Here is a 12,155-nt window from a genome sequence, read left to right on the forward strand (position 1 = left end):
ATAAAAAAATAAAATAGAAATAGGGAACAAAAAGAGATCTGTGACTAAGAGAATAGAAAAAAGCTTAAGTTACTCCTGTTGCTTTGTGTGTGTGTGTGTCTATTTCTCCATTCCAGGTGACAGAAGAACCATTAGATGAGTTAGAGGAAGACTCTGATCTGTGGAATTCCTTTGAAGAAGAGGAAGAGGAAGAGGGAGTGGTGTTTTTTGTTTTACAAGAGAGTACAGGTTACATGGCACCAACACTCAGGGCTCTGGCAGTTATTCATACTGTCATCTCCTTTGTCTGTGTGATTGGATACTACTGTCTAAAGGTGAGCTGTGTGTATGTTTGAAACCCAGCTACTAATTCATGTTTGGTAGACATCTAACTCCATGTCACTGTTCTGAGACTTTGAATTCTTCAGTTTCAATTAAATGTAGACAAATCACTCCTCATAACACACATGAATATCAGAGCTGAGATCAAGACGATTATTTTTGTCTAGATTCTTATAAGCATCCATTTCCTTCATATCTGAATGGCTTCCACAGAACTGGTAGGCATCTTACTGCTGTGAGGAAAACATAATACAGTGTAATTTAGTTTAAAATATTCAGAGTTTAAAGCCTAATCAATCACGTTAAAAGCAGTCAACTTCTCCCTTTATTCTAGCAGGGATTAATCTGAGGGAAGAGAAGTGTTAGTGCTTCCCCCTCTTCTCTTGCTTGGAGTTTTTGGTGCGTGATGGCAAGTGTTGTCTGAACAGAGGCTGCCATGTGTTGAATCAATACATTCTTGACCACCATAACCACACACCTACCTCAATTAGCACCACCAACTTTGGGGATATGCTGGCTTGCTCCCCAGGGGAGTTTGGAAGCACACTGCACCAATGCAACCACGCGATAGTAGACTTACTGGCACCAGGGGCTTTCCACCAAGATTTGTAGACAGGACAGTGAAGTACAGCATCTAGACTTTGCTTTGATTTCTGTTTTCTGCCAGAAGTTCAGTTTCATTTAACTTTTAGTATAAATACATTTATATTTTATATAAACAACTTTCAGTGGCTGAAGATGCTGCTGCAGGAGCCCTTACACACCTTTATGGTCACTCCTAAATATAATATTCTCACCCAAAAGCAACATCAGAACTCATTCTTTATTCCCCTGAGCTGAGTAACCCTCCAAACCCCACCACTGCCCAGAATACCCGGTTCTTAGAATGTACCAGTTCCAAGGCTTGAAATTAGGTAGTGTTCTGAGGATTAGTTTTACACTGTAGAGAGACCTAATTGTTTCTAAGAAATGTATAAACCATTACAAACATTTTAAATATCCCTTTTCCAAAGGTTCCTCTGGTTGTATTTAAGCGAGAAAAGGAAATTGCCAGGAAGTTGGAATTTGATGGTCTGTACATTACAGAACAGCCCTCAGAGGATGACATTAAAGGACAATGGGATCGTCTGGTCATAAACACTCCGTAAGTAAAACAAGATGTTTAAAAAAATCTAAAAATAGTATAGCACACCAAACTTTGCAGTGGAACTTCAGTAACACTCATACCACCTAGTCCACACACAAAAATTGGTTATCTTCCCTTATATCTCAACAAAGATTTAATAGCAGATACTATTTTGGGGTCTGATATTACTAAAGATCCATTTACCTAGCAAATACCATATCAGGGAATGTATTTTTCCTTTCCTCTTTGTATTTTTCTGTGGTTTGATTCGTTAATGGCTAAATTTATAGCAATGCTTAATTTATAACTTCAAGGCTTTTGTAAGTCTCTCCTCTCAGCCTCTTCCCTAAGAAATTTTACAAATGAATCACTTGGGAAAACAGTTTGGCTTTTGTGCCTCTCTTTTTGTTATATTATTCTTCTTTCCTTTTTAATGCATGTAATAACTTGGTACTTTTTCCCCTCTTCATCAGACAAAATTAGTGTATAACAAGAGAAGGAAACCGGGAATAAAAAAGCATTATCAGACTATCTAAGTAGATCTGACTCTTCTGTCCAGTTCATAAATAATAGCAAAGAATGTAGGATTCACACAGTGATCCATAGAAGACTCATTTGCTATTCTGTGCATGAATTATACAAATGTAGGCAAGAGAGAGGAAAAAAACCAAAGGATTGTAACAACGTTGAGCAGCACTCAGTTCAGAAGGTCACTTGGGTTTTCTTTCCCCGCCGTTGTTCAAGGTGTTGAATTGGTTAGAAGAGATAGATATGAGGCACTTCAAAAATATTGAGATTTCAAATTACCATTTGCATGTTAATGCAACCAAACTGATTATTCTTCAGTGTAGTAGACTGAACACAGAATAATGCTTAATCTGAAGAGAATGATATAGAGCCCTTACTGATAATCACTTTTCATAGACAGTGCCCCTAGGGTACATCACAAATCAAATAGTTTTTACATGTGTGTTCTCCAGAGGTCCATCTCATGCAGATGTACTTTCTGTGGCAAACTGATACATCAGAGCTATATATAGATACACCATCACAGTGTGTTTTAATTTTTCATCAAATAAAACGTGTAGAAAATTGTACATTATAATTACATATTACTTATGCCCTGTTACGCCATTGCTGTACAATGAGTAAGCTGTGCCTAACATAGTCCCTGCTCTCAAAGGACTTAAAGGCACAAACGGCTATAGAACTGTAAAATACAATAGAGAATAAGCATTGAGTGGTTTGCAGTGTTTATAATTGAAATGATTCACTGAATAAGTTGGTTCTCCTTTGAGTGATTATCCCATACTCATTCCCCTGTAGGTGTATGTGGGCCCAATACACTCAAGTCAATGACTTTTGTCAGCAGCACATGCACCCTCACTATCCTCATGCATGGAGTTGATAGCATAAAGGGATGCGGCTGCCACATCCCTCTGTTCCTTCTTACCTCCCATGGCAATAGCTGGAACTTCCTATCACTCTTGGGATTTGGTTCTCTTCTCTTAGCCAGCGGGTAAAAAAGAGAAATTCTCTTATCTGCATATAGTTATAGTTAGATAGTTAACTGATTCTTTGAGGCTGGGGGTCAGAATGCAGAAATTGCCAAAATTTAACAAGGTGCCACATGCAGGGCCGTGATCCCTGTAAGCAATTGGCACAAAATAACCTAATCTGTTTAGGAAAGGGACATGTGAGGGATGAATGTCCCATTTGTACCTCCTTTCTGATGAAGATGAAAAAGCAAAGGGACTTCTGCCTTAAGGTACATCTACCTGAAAAGGCAATGTAGGACAAATAAAGGCTGTTATTCCCACTACTTCCTGATGCCCAGAAAGAGAGGTGTATTTCATTGTGTTCTGGACTTAAGAAAGCTGAACACATTTGTCAAGAAAATCAAGTTCATGATGGTCACCCTTGTGTCTGTTATCCCTTCTGGATTGGTATGCTGCTCTTGATTTGCAGGACACTTACTTTCACATGGAAATATATCCTGGCCACAGAAAGTGTCTTTGATTCATGGTAGGCAACATGCACTACCCGTACTCTGTGCACCAGCCTGACCAAGGCAGTACTTGTACACAGACCTATATCAGTTCTCCATTTGATCATTCATAGCTGTACCTCTGGTTGAAGATCTCTTGTCATAGAATCAAGGCAAGTCACTGCACCCCAACCTACAAACCCTCTGCCTCATGGTGTGAATAATCTCTTGTTGAGCAATAAGAAGAGAGTCTGCTTCCAAGATGTGCAGGCCATTTTGGTGATCAGCAGAAAGGATTCCCCGAAAGCCATTTGTGCAGTAAAATGGAAAAGGTTTTCAGTCTGGACTGAACCTGGCCAGTTAACACCAATTAACACCAAGATTAGACACATACTAAACTACCTGCTGCATCTGAAATCTTCAGATCATTTTCCCAGTTCAATAAGTGTCCATTTAGCATTCGTTTCTGTGATACATCCACCAGTGGATGGGTATTCTATCATTTTGTGTCCCTTCATATCCAGATTTTTAAAGGGACTTACTCATGCTCACCTGTGTCCAATCCTTCACCTTCATGGGACATGAATTGAGTGTTGTCCCATTTAATGGGTCCCCCCTTTGAACCTTTGGCAACAACATCCTTGCCATTGTTGTCAATGAAAACAGCATTTTTTGTAGCAGCTACCTCTGTGAGGAGGGTGTGATATCTTCCGGTACTTCTCGTTTCTCACAGTATTTCACAAAGACAAGCTCTCTTAGGCTACACCCCAAGTTTATGACTAAGGTTGTCTCCACATTCTATCTCAATCAGATTATACGTCACCCAGTGTTCTTGCTAAAACCTCATTCTACCAAAGCCAAAGAAAAACTTCATATCTTGGCTGTTTAGAGAGCTCTGGCATTGTATCTGAAAATCTTTCAAATCATCTCCCTGTCTTTTGTAGCCTATGCTGATAGGATTAAAGGGCAACTTGTAACAGGTCATCATATATCGCATTGGATTTCCGACTGTATCAAGCTTTCCAAGCAAAGTCTCTCCTCCACCCATTCCACTAGAGCTAATTCCACTTTGTCAGTCTTCATGAGGAATGTACCTGTAGTTAATATTTGTGAGGTAGCAACATGTTCATCTGCACATACCTTTTCCACACACTACACTATTACTCAAGTGTCCAGAGACAGCGCTAGCTTCAGCAAGTCAGTGTTGCAGACTCTCTTCAAGTAATCCAAAATCTCACCACCTGTAGGGTTACTGCTGGTGAGTAATCTACAATGGAACGTGTATGTGCAAAGTCAAATGAGAAGAAACAGTTACTTACAGTATAGTAACTGTTGTTCTGCAAGATGTGTTGTGAGCATATACATTCCACGGCCCTCACGCTTTCATCTCTACTTTGGGTATTAGTTTTGTGGTAGTGCAAAGGAACTGAGAGGGAGGTGGCAGCCACACCTTTATACCTTGGCTCCTGGCACAAGAATAGCTGGGGCACAAATACCTACTTCTGACAAAAGTCTCAGACCCAGGTGCAATGGGCACATAAACACCTACAGTAGAATGTATAAGTGCACAGCACATCTCAAAGAACAACAGTTGCCATACAGGTAATTAATGGTTGTAGAATGTTCTGACAGAAGAGATAGAGGGCATTCAGTGAACATTGATTGGAATAACGAGGAGTCCTTGTGGCACCTTAGAGACTTATTTGGGCATAAGCTTTTGTGGGCTAGAACCCACTTCATCAGATGCATGGAGTGGAAAATACAGGAGCAGGTATAAATATATGAAAGGATGGGGGTTGCTTTACCAAGCGTGAGGTCAGTCTAATGAGATAAATCAATTAACAGCTGTTGTTCCATATATTAGGGGCAATGCGACAAGGAAATTTGATGGATTTTAGAACTTTCCAAACTGGGATCACTTCTACCTAATTAACACTTGTCTTGTAAAGCAAACTTTAGCTTGGAGTCTATTTTTCCTAGTTCCCTCTGTAAGAGGTTTTAGTAGCATGTTTTTGAGTGGCCCAGCTATAAAGTTAGATCTCCTTCCTTTCCCTGTTACTGCATTGTATATTAAAGACTGTTGCACAAGGCTAGAGAAGAACAATGTACCCAATTCTTTACAAGTCTAAAACAATTGTTGGCTGTATATTACAGACATAACTAAGTATTTTAAAAAATGGACTTTCAAAAGTAATTACCAATATGTATGAAAGAAACAACATTTTGTCAATGAGAAGAAGTCAAAAGAGCTACCTTATCCAGTCATAAACAAATATCTGTCGGTAACTAGACTCCTGTGTTATGAGATACTTAGCACAGCTCTCTTTAGGAACTGGTGGTCTGCTACCTCTATTGTCTACTCTGAACTTACAGCCTTCGCTGCCTACCTATCTTTGGGCTGGGATAATGCTTTTCCACCTTTAGAATATATCTACACTTGAAGCTAGAGGTGTACGTCCCAGCTCAAGGAGATACACCTGCACTAACTCGATCAGAGCAAGCATGCTAAAAATAGAGTGTAGCCACGGCAGCAGGAGGGGCTAGATCCCCCAGTCCGATCCCAGCCAAGACACTAGATACATGCCCAGGGTGACTAGCGCCTCCTGTTGCTTGCATCACCACAGCAGGGCCGCCCAGAGGATTCAGGGGGCCTGGGGTCTTTGGTGACGGGGCCCCCTGACGCCAAATTTCCGCCAAAGACCCGGCACTTCGGTGGCGGGTCCCGGGGTGGAAGGATCCCCTGCCGCCGGTCTTTGGGGCACTTCGGCGGCAGGTCCTGGAGCAGAAGGACCCCCACCCCCCGCCGCTGAATTGCCGCCAAAGACCCGGAGCGGAAGAAGCTCCGAGGGCCCCGGCCCTGCAAGAGTTTTCCGGGGCCCCCGGAGCGAGTGAAGGACCCCGCTCCAGTGGCCCCGAAAAACTCTTGTGGGGGCCCCTGCGGGGCCTGGGGCAAATTGCCCCACCTGCCTCCCACTCTGGGCGGCCCTGCACCACAGCTCTACTGTACAGTTAGCACACTAGGTCAATCAGAGCTAGAGCAGGTATGTGTGCTCAAGCTAGAATTTACGCTTCCAGATAGAAATTGTAGGCTGTTCTACCCTTAACACACACATTAGCAACCTCCTCTACCCAAAGTATTTTCTAGCCTCGGACTAACTTCATAAGTTCCATATCCCATCCAAAAGATACATTCAGTGTCAGTGTGCCGTAGTAGTAGCTAAACAAACATGCCATGGCATCTGCTAGTGTTGACCTAATAAAGAATTACCTTATTACAGTAGTTGAATTCTTCTATTTGTGTATAAGTTTGCCAGTGTATGGTGTCTTTTCATAGTATGTATTTTCTTCAATTATCTTTAAAATGCTGCTTTTCTCTTGCATTGAACAACATGATTAGCTTTTTCATTAAAAGTTAAGTATGCTAGTTTTGTTCTCTTGCATCAAGAAGCATGATTTCCTGAAGCTCATCTCTAATGCAAAATTATTTTAGTATTTTAGGAATAATGTCTGAATTATTAGCAGCCTTTTAATGCTTTATTTTCCTAAGGCCAAATCCTAGGAGTTTTCCACTGACTTCAGTTTGGTCCATATATTGTGATGACACAGAGAGGTAAAAAGTTAGAATTAAAAAATTACTTGAAAATATTCTTCTGGAATCCTGCCAATTTGTTACTTACATCCAGAATGGTCTTTCATTTTGTCAGTAGATAATTGCACATTAGAAAATGTAATGAGAGTCAACAAGCTGAATAATACTCTGTGATGACAGCTTTGATTAATATACAGTTATTAAAACACAGAAGCAACATATTTTTGATGTATGATTCTAGGAAAATGTTAGCAACAATAGAATTCAGTTTGCAGGTTAAGCTTCTACTTGGGAAATAATTAACTTTGTGGTTTTTTTCCAGTTACAAACCAGTTTTGTGTAGGAGTTGAATTCATCAGTTCCCTACAGCAAAGTGGTGGTGTTATTTTCTGATTATTTTCTGTAACGGGTGTTATAGCCCAGAATTGGCAGTAGTGCTGTTGTTTTGATCTTCCAGGAAAAATTCTACTATGTGAAATGTATTAATTCTTGCTATTAATATTTGTTTTAAAATTTTAAGCTTTATGATATTTGTTTCTCTGGATTAATAGATTTGCAGAGCTGTGAGAAACAACAACGTAAGTGCAGTTCTAGATGAGTGCAAAGTATTTAAAAACATCTCTTTTGAGGCTCAGTCCACAATAGCGCAAACACTAGGTTTCTTTTCATCCCTCAATTTGGCAGGCAGGGTGATGACCATCTAGTGTTTTCCTGGTCTTTAGGGCTCCCTCTTCTGCTTCTCCAGCTTGACTCCTGCCTCACTCAGAGCAACATGCAGGTAGGCAACCTCCACAGCTACATGTGGCTGCCATTTAGGTCTTGAGCAGAAAAGCCTATAATAAAAGGGAAAGAGAGGATCAAAACACCTCAGCTATGGCTCATGGATTAATGCTTTCCCATGGATGGCATAAATGTTTTTTCTGATTTCACTGTGAAAAATGTTCACTACCTAGTAGAATGAGACAGCAACTGAAGAGATTTCTGGGCCTGTATCAGACAAAACCAGCCTGCCCAGCCTTCCTATAGGGAGGAAGGAAGATAGCCTGCAGGGGCTGAGACTCTCTCTCTCAAGCAGCTGTGGAGAGAGGGAGTGGCTGAGATGGTTGGTCTCTGGGGCTGTGACAGACAGAACCAGTTCATGCACAGGGAAAAGAGGCTCTCCCTGAGGCAGCCTCAAACTCTTGAGGAAAAGGAACTTTAAGACTTCCATGAAGTAAGGGTTCTTCGAGTGCTTGCTCATATTGATTTCAATTAGGTGTGAGCGCTCTCCGTGCACACTCATCAGAAGATTTTTACCCTAGCAACACTCGGTGGGTCGGCTGAGGCACCCCCTGGAATGGTGCCCTTACGGCGCCGGATATATACCCCAGTTGACCCAGCAACCCCTCAGTTCCTTCTTACCGCCCGTGAAGGTACTTGGAATTGTGGAGCATGGCTTAGCTGATCTCCACTTCCCTAGCTTTTAGCTCATTTATAGTTGTAGATAGTTTTTATAGAGTAGCTGTTATTAGTTTCTAGTTGTAGTTAATAGTTGTTATTGTTAGTGTAAATAGTAATGGAGGGTAAGAGGCTTCTCTCCTTCCCTCTCTCCTGGTACCCATCAGTCCCATCAATCAGATAAGTGCCGCATTTGTAAGGCATTCAAGCCTCGGACTAAAAAGGAGCGGGACTTTCGCTTGATGCAGCTCCTTATGGAAGTGGCACTTAGCCCGATGTCCTCAGCTCCACATCGAGACCTGGCGCCAACCCTGTCGGTCCGAAGCGTGCCTCCAGCACCAGAAGCAACAGCTTCATGTCCCGGCACCGGCAAAGACTCCCAACACCAGATGTCTCTGGCTCCTCTACCAGCACAGCACAGCTCACTGTCTTCGGGACCCAAGAATCAGCCCAAACAACCTGCTGCTCCTTTGCAGTTGTCAGCACCACCTGTGCCTCCCTTGGAGCTGCGTCCTGTGCTGGCCCGCCCTGCGAAGGCTCCAACTCCAGCACCATTGATTCCGGTGCGTACCGCGGTTGAGCTCGGTCTGCCTTCCACCCGGAGACTTTCTCTACGGCACGCAACCTGATTGCGCTCACCAAGCCAAGACTGTCACAACCTTCAGTACCGCTGGTATGGGCTGTTCCCTCAAAAGGAAAGCCCTCCATGATGCGCCTCCGTCGCAGAGTGAGACGGGACGGCACTGATCCTAGTCCCAATCCCAGTCATGGTCCCAGTCCAGACACTGGTCTTGTCTACGGCACCGCTCGCAGTCCCGGCACCAATCACCATCTTGGCGCCAGTCGCACTCATGGCGCCCCTCCGCCTCATGAAGATCATCTTCCCAGTATGGTTGGTACCGGTCCAGCTCCCAGCACCAATCCCGGCGCCAGTCTACTCAGAGTTGATCCCGGCACCGTTCCGCCCATAGATCTTCATCAAGGTCCAGATCTGCCTCCCGGCACCGATATGACCGCTGGTCCCGATCCAGGTCACAGTACCACTCAAGACCACGGCGCCGATCTCCATCTCCGCGGTGCAGGGTGACAACACAAGACAGGGTGACCCAGCATGCGCGATCGGCTCCACCTTAGCCGTCCCATCCCAACTCGAGGTCATCGAGGCAGAAAGTGGCTACCATGTCCAGGACCAGGATGTGGATGGTGCTAGCCAATGGCACGACGAGGGGCAGGATCCTGGTCAGGGACCTTTCGCAATGGTCCTTTTGGACCCTTTGGGCATACCATCAGGCCCAAGGTGTCCCCTCAGGGGCTTCTCACTCTGCCCACTCAGAATCCCGGGTACCGGAGGCCACTGTGAGTCGCCCTCCCCCGAAGGGGTTTGGAGGCAATGGCCCTGCCCTCAGCTGAGGCCCATGCCCCTAGCATGGTGGACCTAGGGCAACCAGACCCTCCCCAGCAAGACTTGCCCCAGGACCCATTAGTCCCTAGAGTATCCTCCTCGTCTTCGTCCGACAAGGCGGTGGCGGGTACGTCCTCCTCTGGCCCCGCACCTATAGACCTCCTTGCACACCAAGAGTTGCTTTGTAGGGTGCCACAAAACATGAGCCTCCAGGTGGAGGAGGTGGTAGAGGTCGAGGATCCAGTAGTGGACATTCTATCTGCCGATAACCCAACATGTATAGCCTTGCCATTTATTCGGACCATCCAGGCTAATGCCAATACAATCTGGCAATCTCCAGCCTCTATTCCTCCTACTGCCCAGGGGGTGGAGAGGAAGTACTTGTTCCCCTCCAAAGACTACGAATACTTGTGTATTCACTCCCAACCGTGCTCCTTTGTTGTACAGTCCGTTAATGAGAGGGAAAGACATGGCCAACAAGCTTCCGCTCCTAAATCCAAGGATGCTAAATGCCTGGATTTATTCGGGTGCAAGATTTATTCTACTGGCGGCTTACAACTCAGGGTGGCTAACCAGCAGGCTCTCTTGCATCGCTACAATTATAGTACCTGGAACTCGATGGGAAAGTTCAAAGAGCTCAGAAGTCCAGGGAGGAGTTCGGGGCCCTACTGGAGGAGGGCAAGAAAGTAGCCAGGACATCTTTGCAGGCCTCAATAGATGCGGCAGACTCGGCGGCTAGGACTCTAGCCTCGGGCATAGATATGCGCCACATCTCGTGGCTGCAGGTCTCCAGTCTCCCACTGGAACTCCAGCAGACTATCCAGGACCTGCCCTTTGATAGCCATGGTCTGTTTTCTGACAAGACTGACTCCATAGTCTGAAGGATAACCGGGCCATCATGAGTTCATTGGGCATGCATATCTCGGTGACGCAATGTAGGCCCTTCCGACCCCAACCACAGCGCACCTACCCTAATCCCTGGCCGAGACAGGACTTCTCTAGAAGATGCGGCCGGGGTGGTAGGAAGAGACAGTCTGGTCCTCAGACGGGCCAGAACCAGGGCCCCCCCAAACCTTCAGCGGGGTCCAAGCAAAACTTTTGAAGGTGCGCCCAAGGGCAGAGCACCAGTCTCCTTCCAGGATCCTTCCCCACCTTTCACCAACCGCCTCTCCTGTCCTGCATAATGTCAGACCGATGGGTCCTACGTAGGGTGGAAAGTGGATACCGCCTTCAATTTGTTTTGTCCCCCCCACCGCTACCACCCTCCCTCCCCGTTCCTCTTCAGGGACCCCTCTCACGAGCAGGGCCACCCAGAGGATTCAGGGGGCCTGGGGCAAAGCAATTTCGGGGGCCCCTTCCATAAAAAAATCGCAATACTATACAATATTATAGTCTCGTGGGGGCCCCTGTGGGGCCCAGCGCAAGTTGCCCCACTTGCTCTGCACCCACGGGCGGCCCTGGGAAAAATAAACCTCTGCATCTCGGCACAAACCCAGTTTTGAGAAAACTTCTTTATAAGGTATCACTGGTTCTCAGCATCAGCTAGTGCTAAAAGGCACTAAAGCTCATTAAAAGGGTTGGATAAATATTTTCCATCAAAACTTTTTCTGGATCGAAAACTAGGGGTTTTTAAAAAGCAGAAAAAAAATCACGGACAATGTCTGCTTTCCTTCAAAATTTGTTGTGTTTTTTTTAATTGAAAAGCTGAAATTAGTCTGCCAAAACCTGAATATGGTTTGGGGTTTCAGAAATGTGTGGCCAAATATTTGCTGCTTGCTGTGTTTGATTGTTTAAAGAAACAATAAAAAATTCTGCTTAAAAAAAATCCAAAACTTTTGAACCACCTCAGCTTGTGACCAAACGCCTGAGCCCATCCAGTCAGAGATTTTTCCAGGTTTCTGATACTCTGCTGGCTTCCTTGACTCATATCTGTCTCCATAACTTTGGGTTCATTTAAGTTAGAACATAAGAACAGCCATACTGGGTCAAACCAAAGGTCCATCCAGCCCAGTATCCTGTCTACCGACAATGGCCAATGCCAAGTGCCCCAGAGGGAGTAAACCTAACAGGTAATGATCAAATGATCTCTCTCCTGCCATCCATCTCCACCCTCTGAAAAACAGAGGCTAGGGACACCATTCTTTACCCATCCTGGCTAATAGCCATTAATGGACTTAACCTCCATGCATTTATATGTTTCCTAGAGACTGGCTCCATGGGGTCCCTCACAAACTGGAGACGGTTACTGTGGGTTTGTCTTTAGTATAGCTTATGTACATACTCCACTATATGA

General features: G+C 44.7%; 1 protein-coding gene across 1 annotated transcript in view; it reads left to right on the top strand.

Annotated features, from left to right (window-relative positions):
* RYR3 (ryanodine receptor 3) overlaps nucleotides 1-12,155 on the top strand; it is a 642,559-nt gene that overhangs the window by 591,547 nt on the left and 38,857 nt on the right. Inside the window, 2 exon segments of the mRNA XM_045013234.1 lie at nucleotides 117-314; nucleotides 1,335-1,465. Coding sequence (XP_044869169.1) covers nucleotides 117-314; nucleotides 1,335-1,465 — 329 coding nt within the window.

The sequence above is a fragment of the Mauremys mutica genome, chromosome 4 (assembly GCF_020497125.1).
Source record: "Mauremys mutica isolate MM-2020 ecotype Southern chromosome 4, ASM2049712v1, whole genome shotgun sequence".
NCBI classification, from domain to species: domain Eukaryota; kingdom Metazoa; phylum Chordata; order Testudines; family Geoemydidae; genus Mauremys; species Mauremys mutica.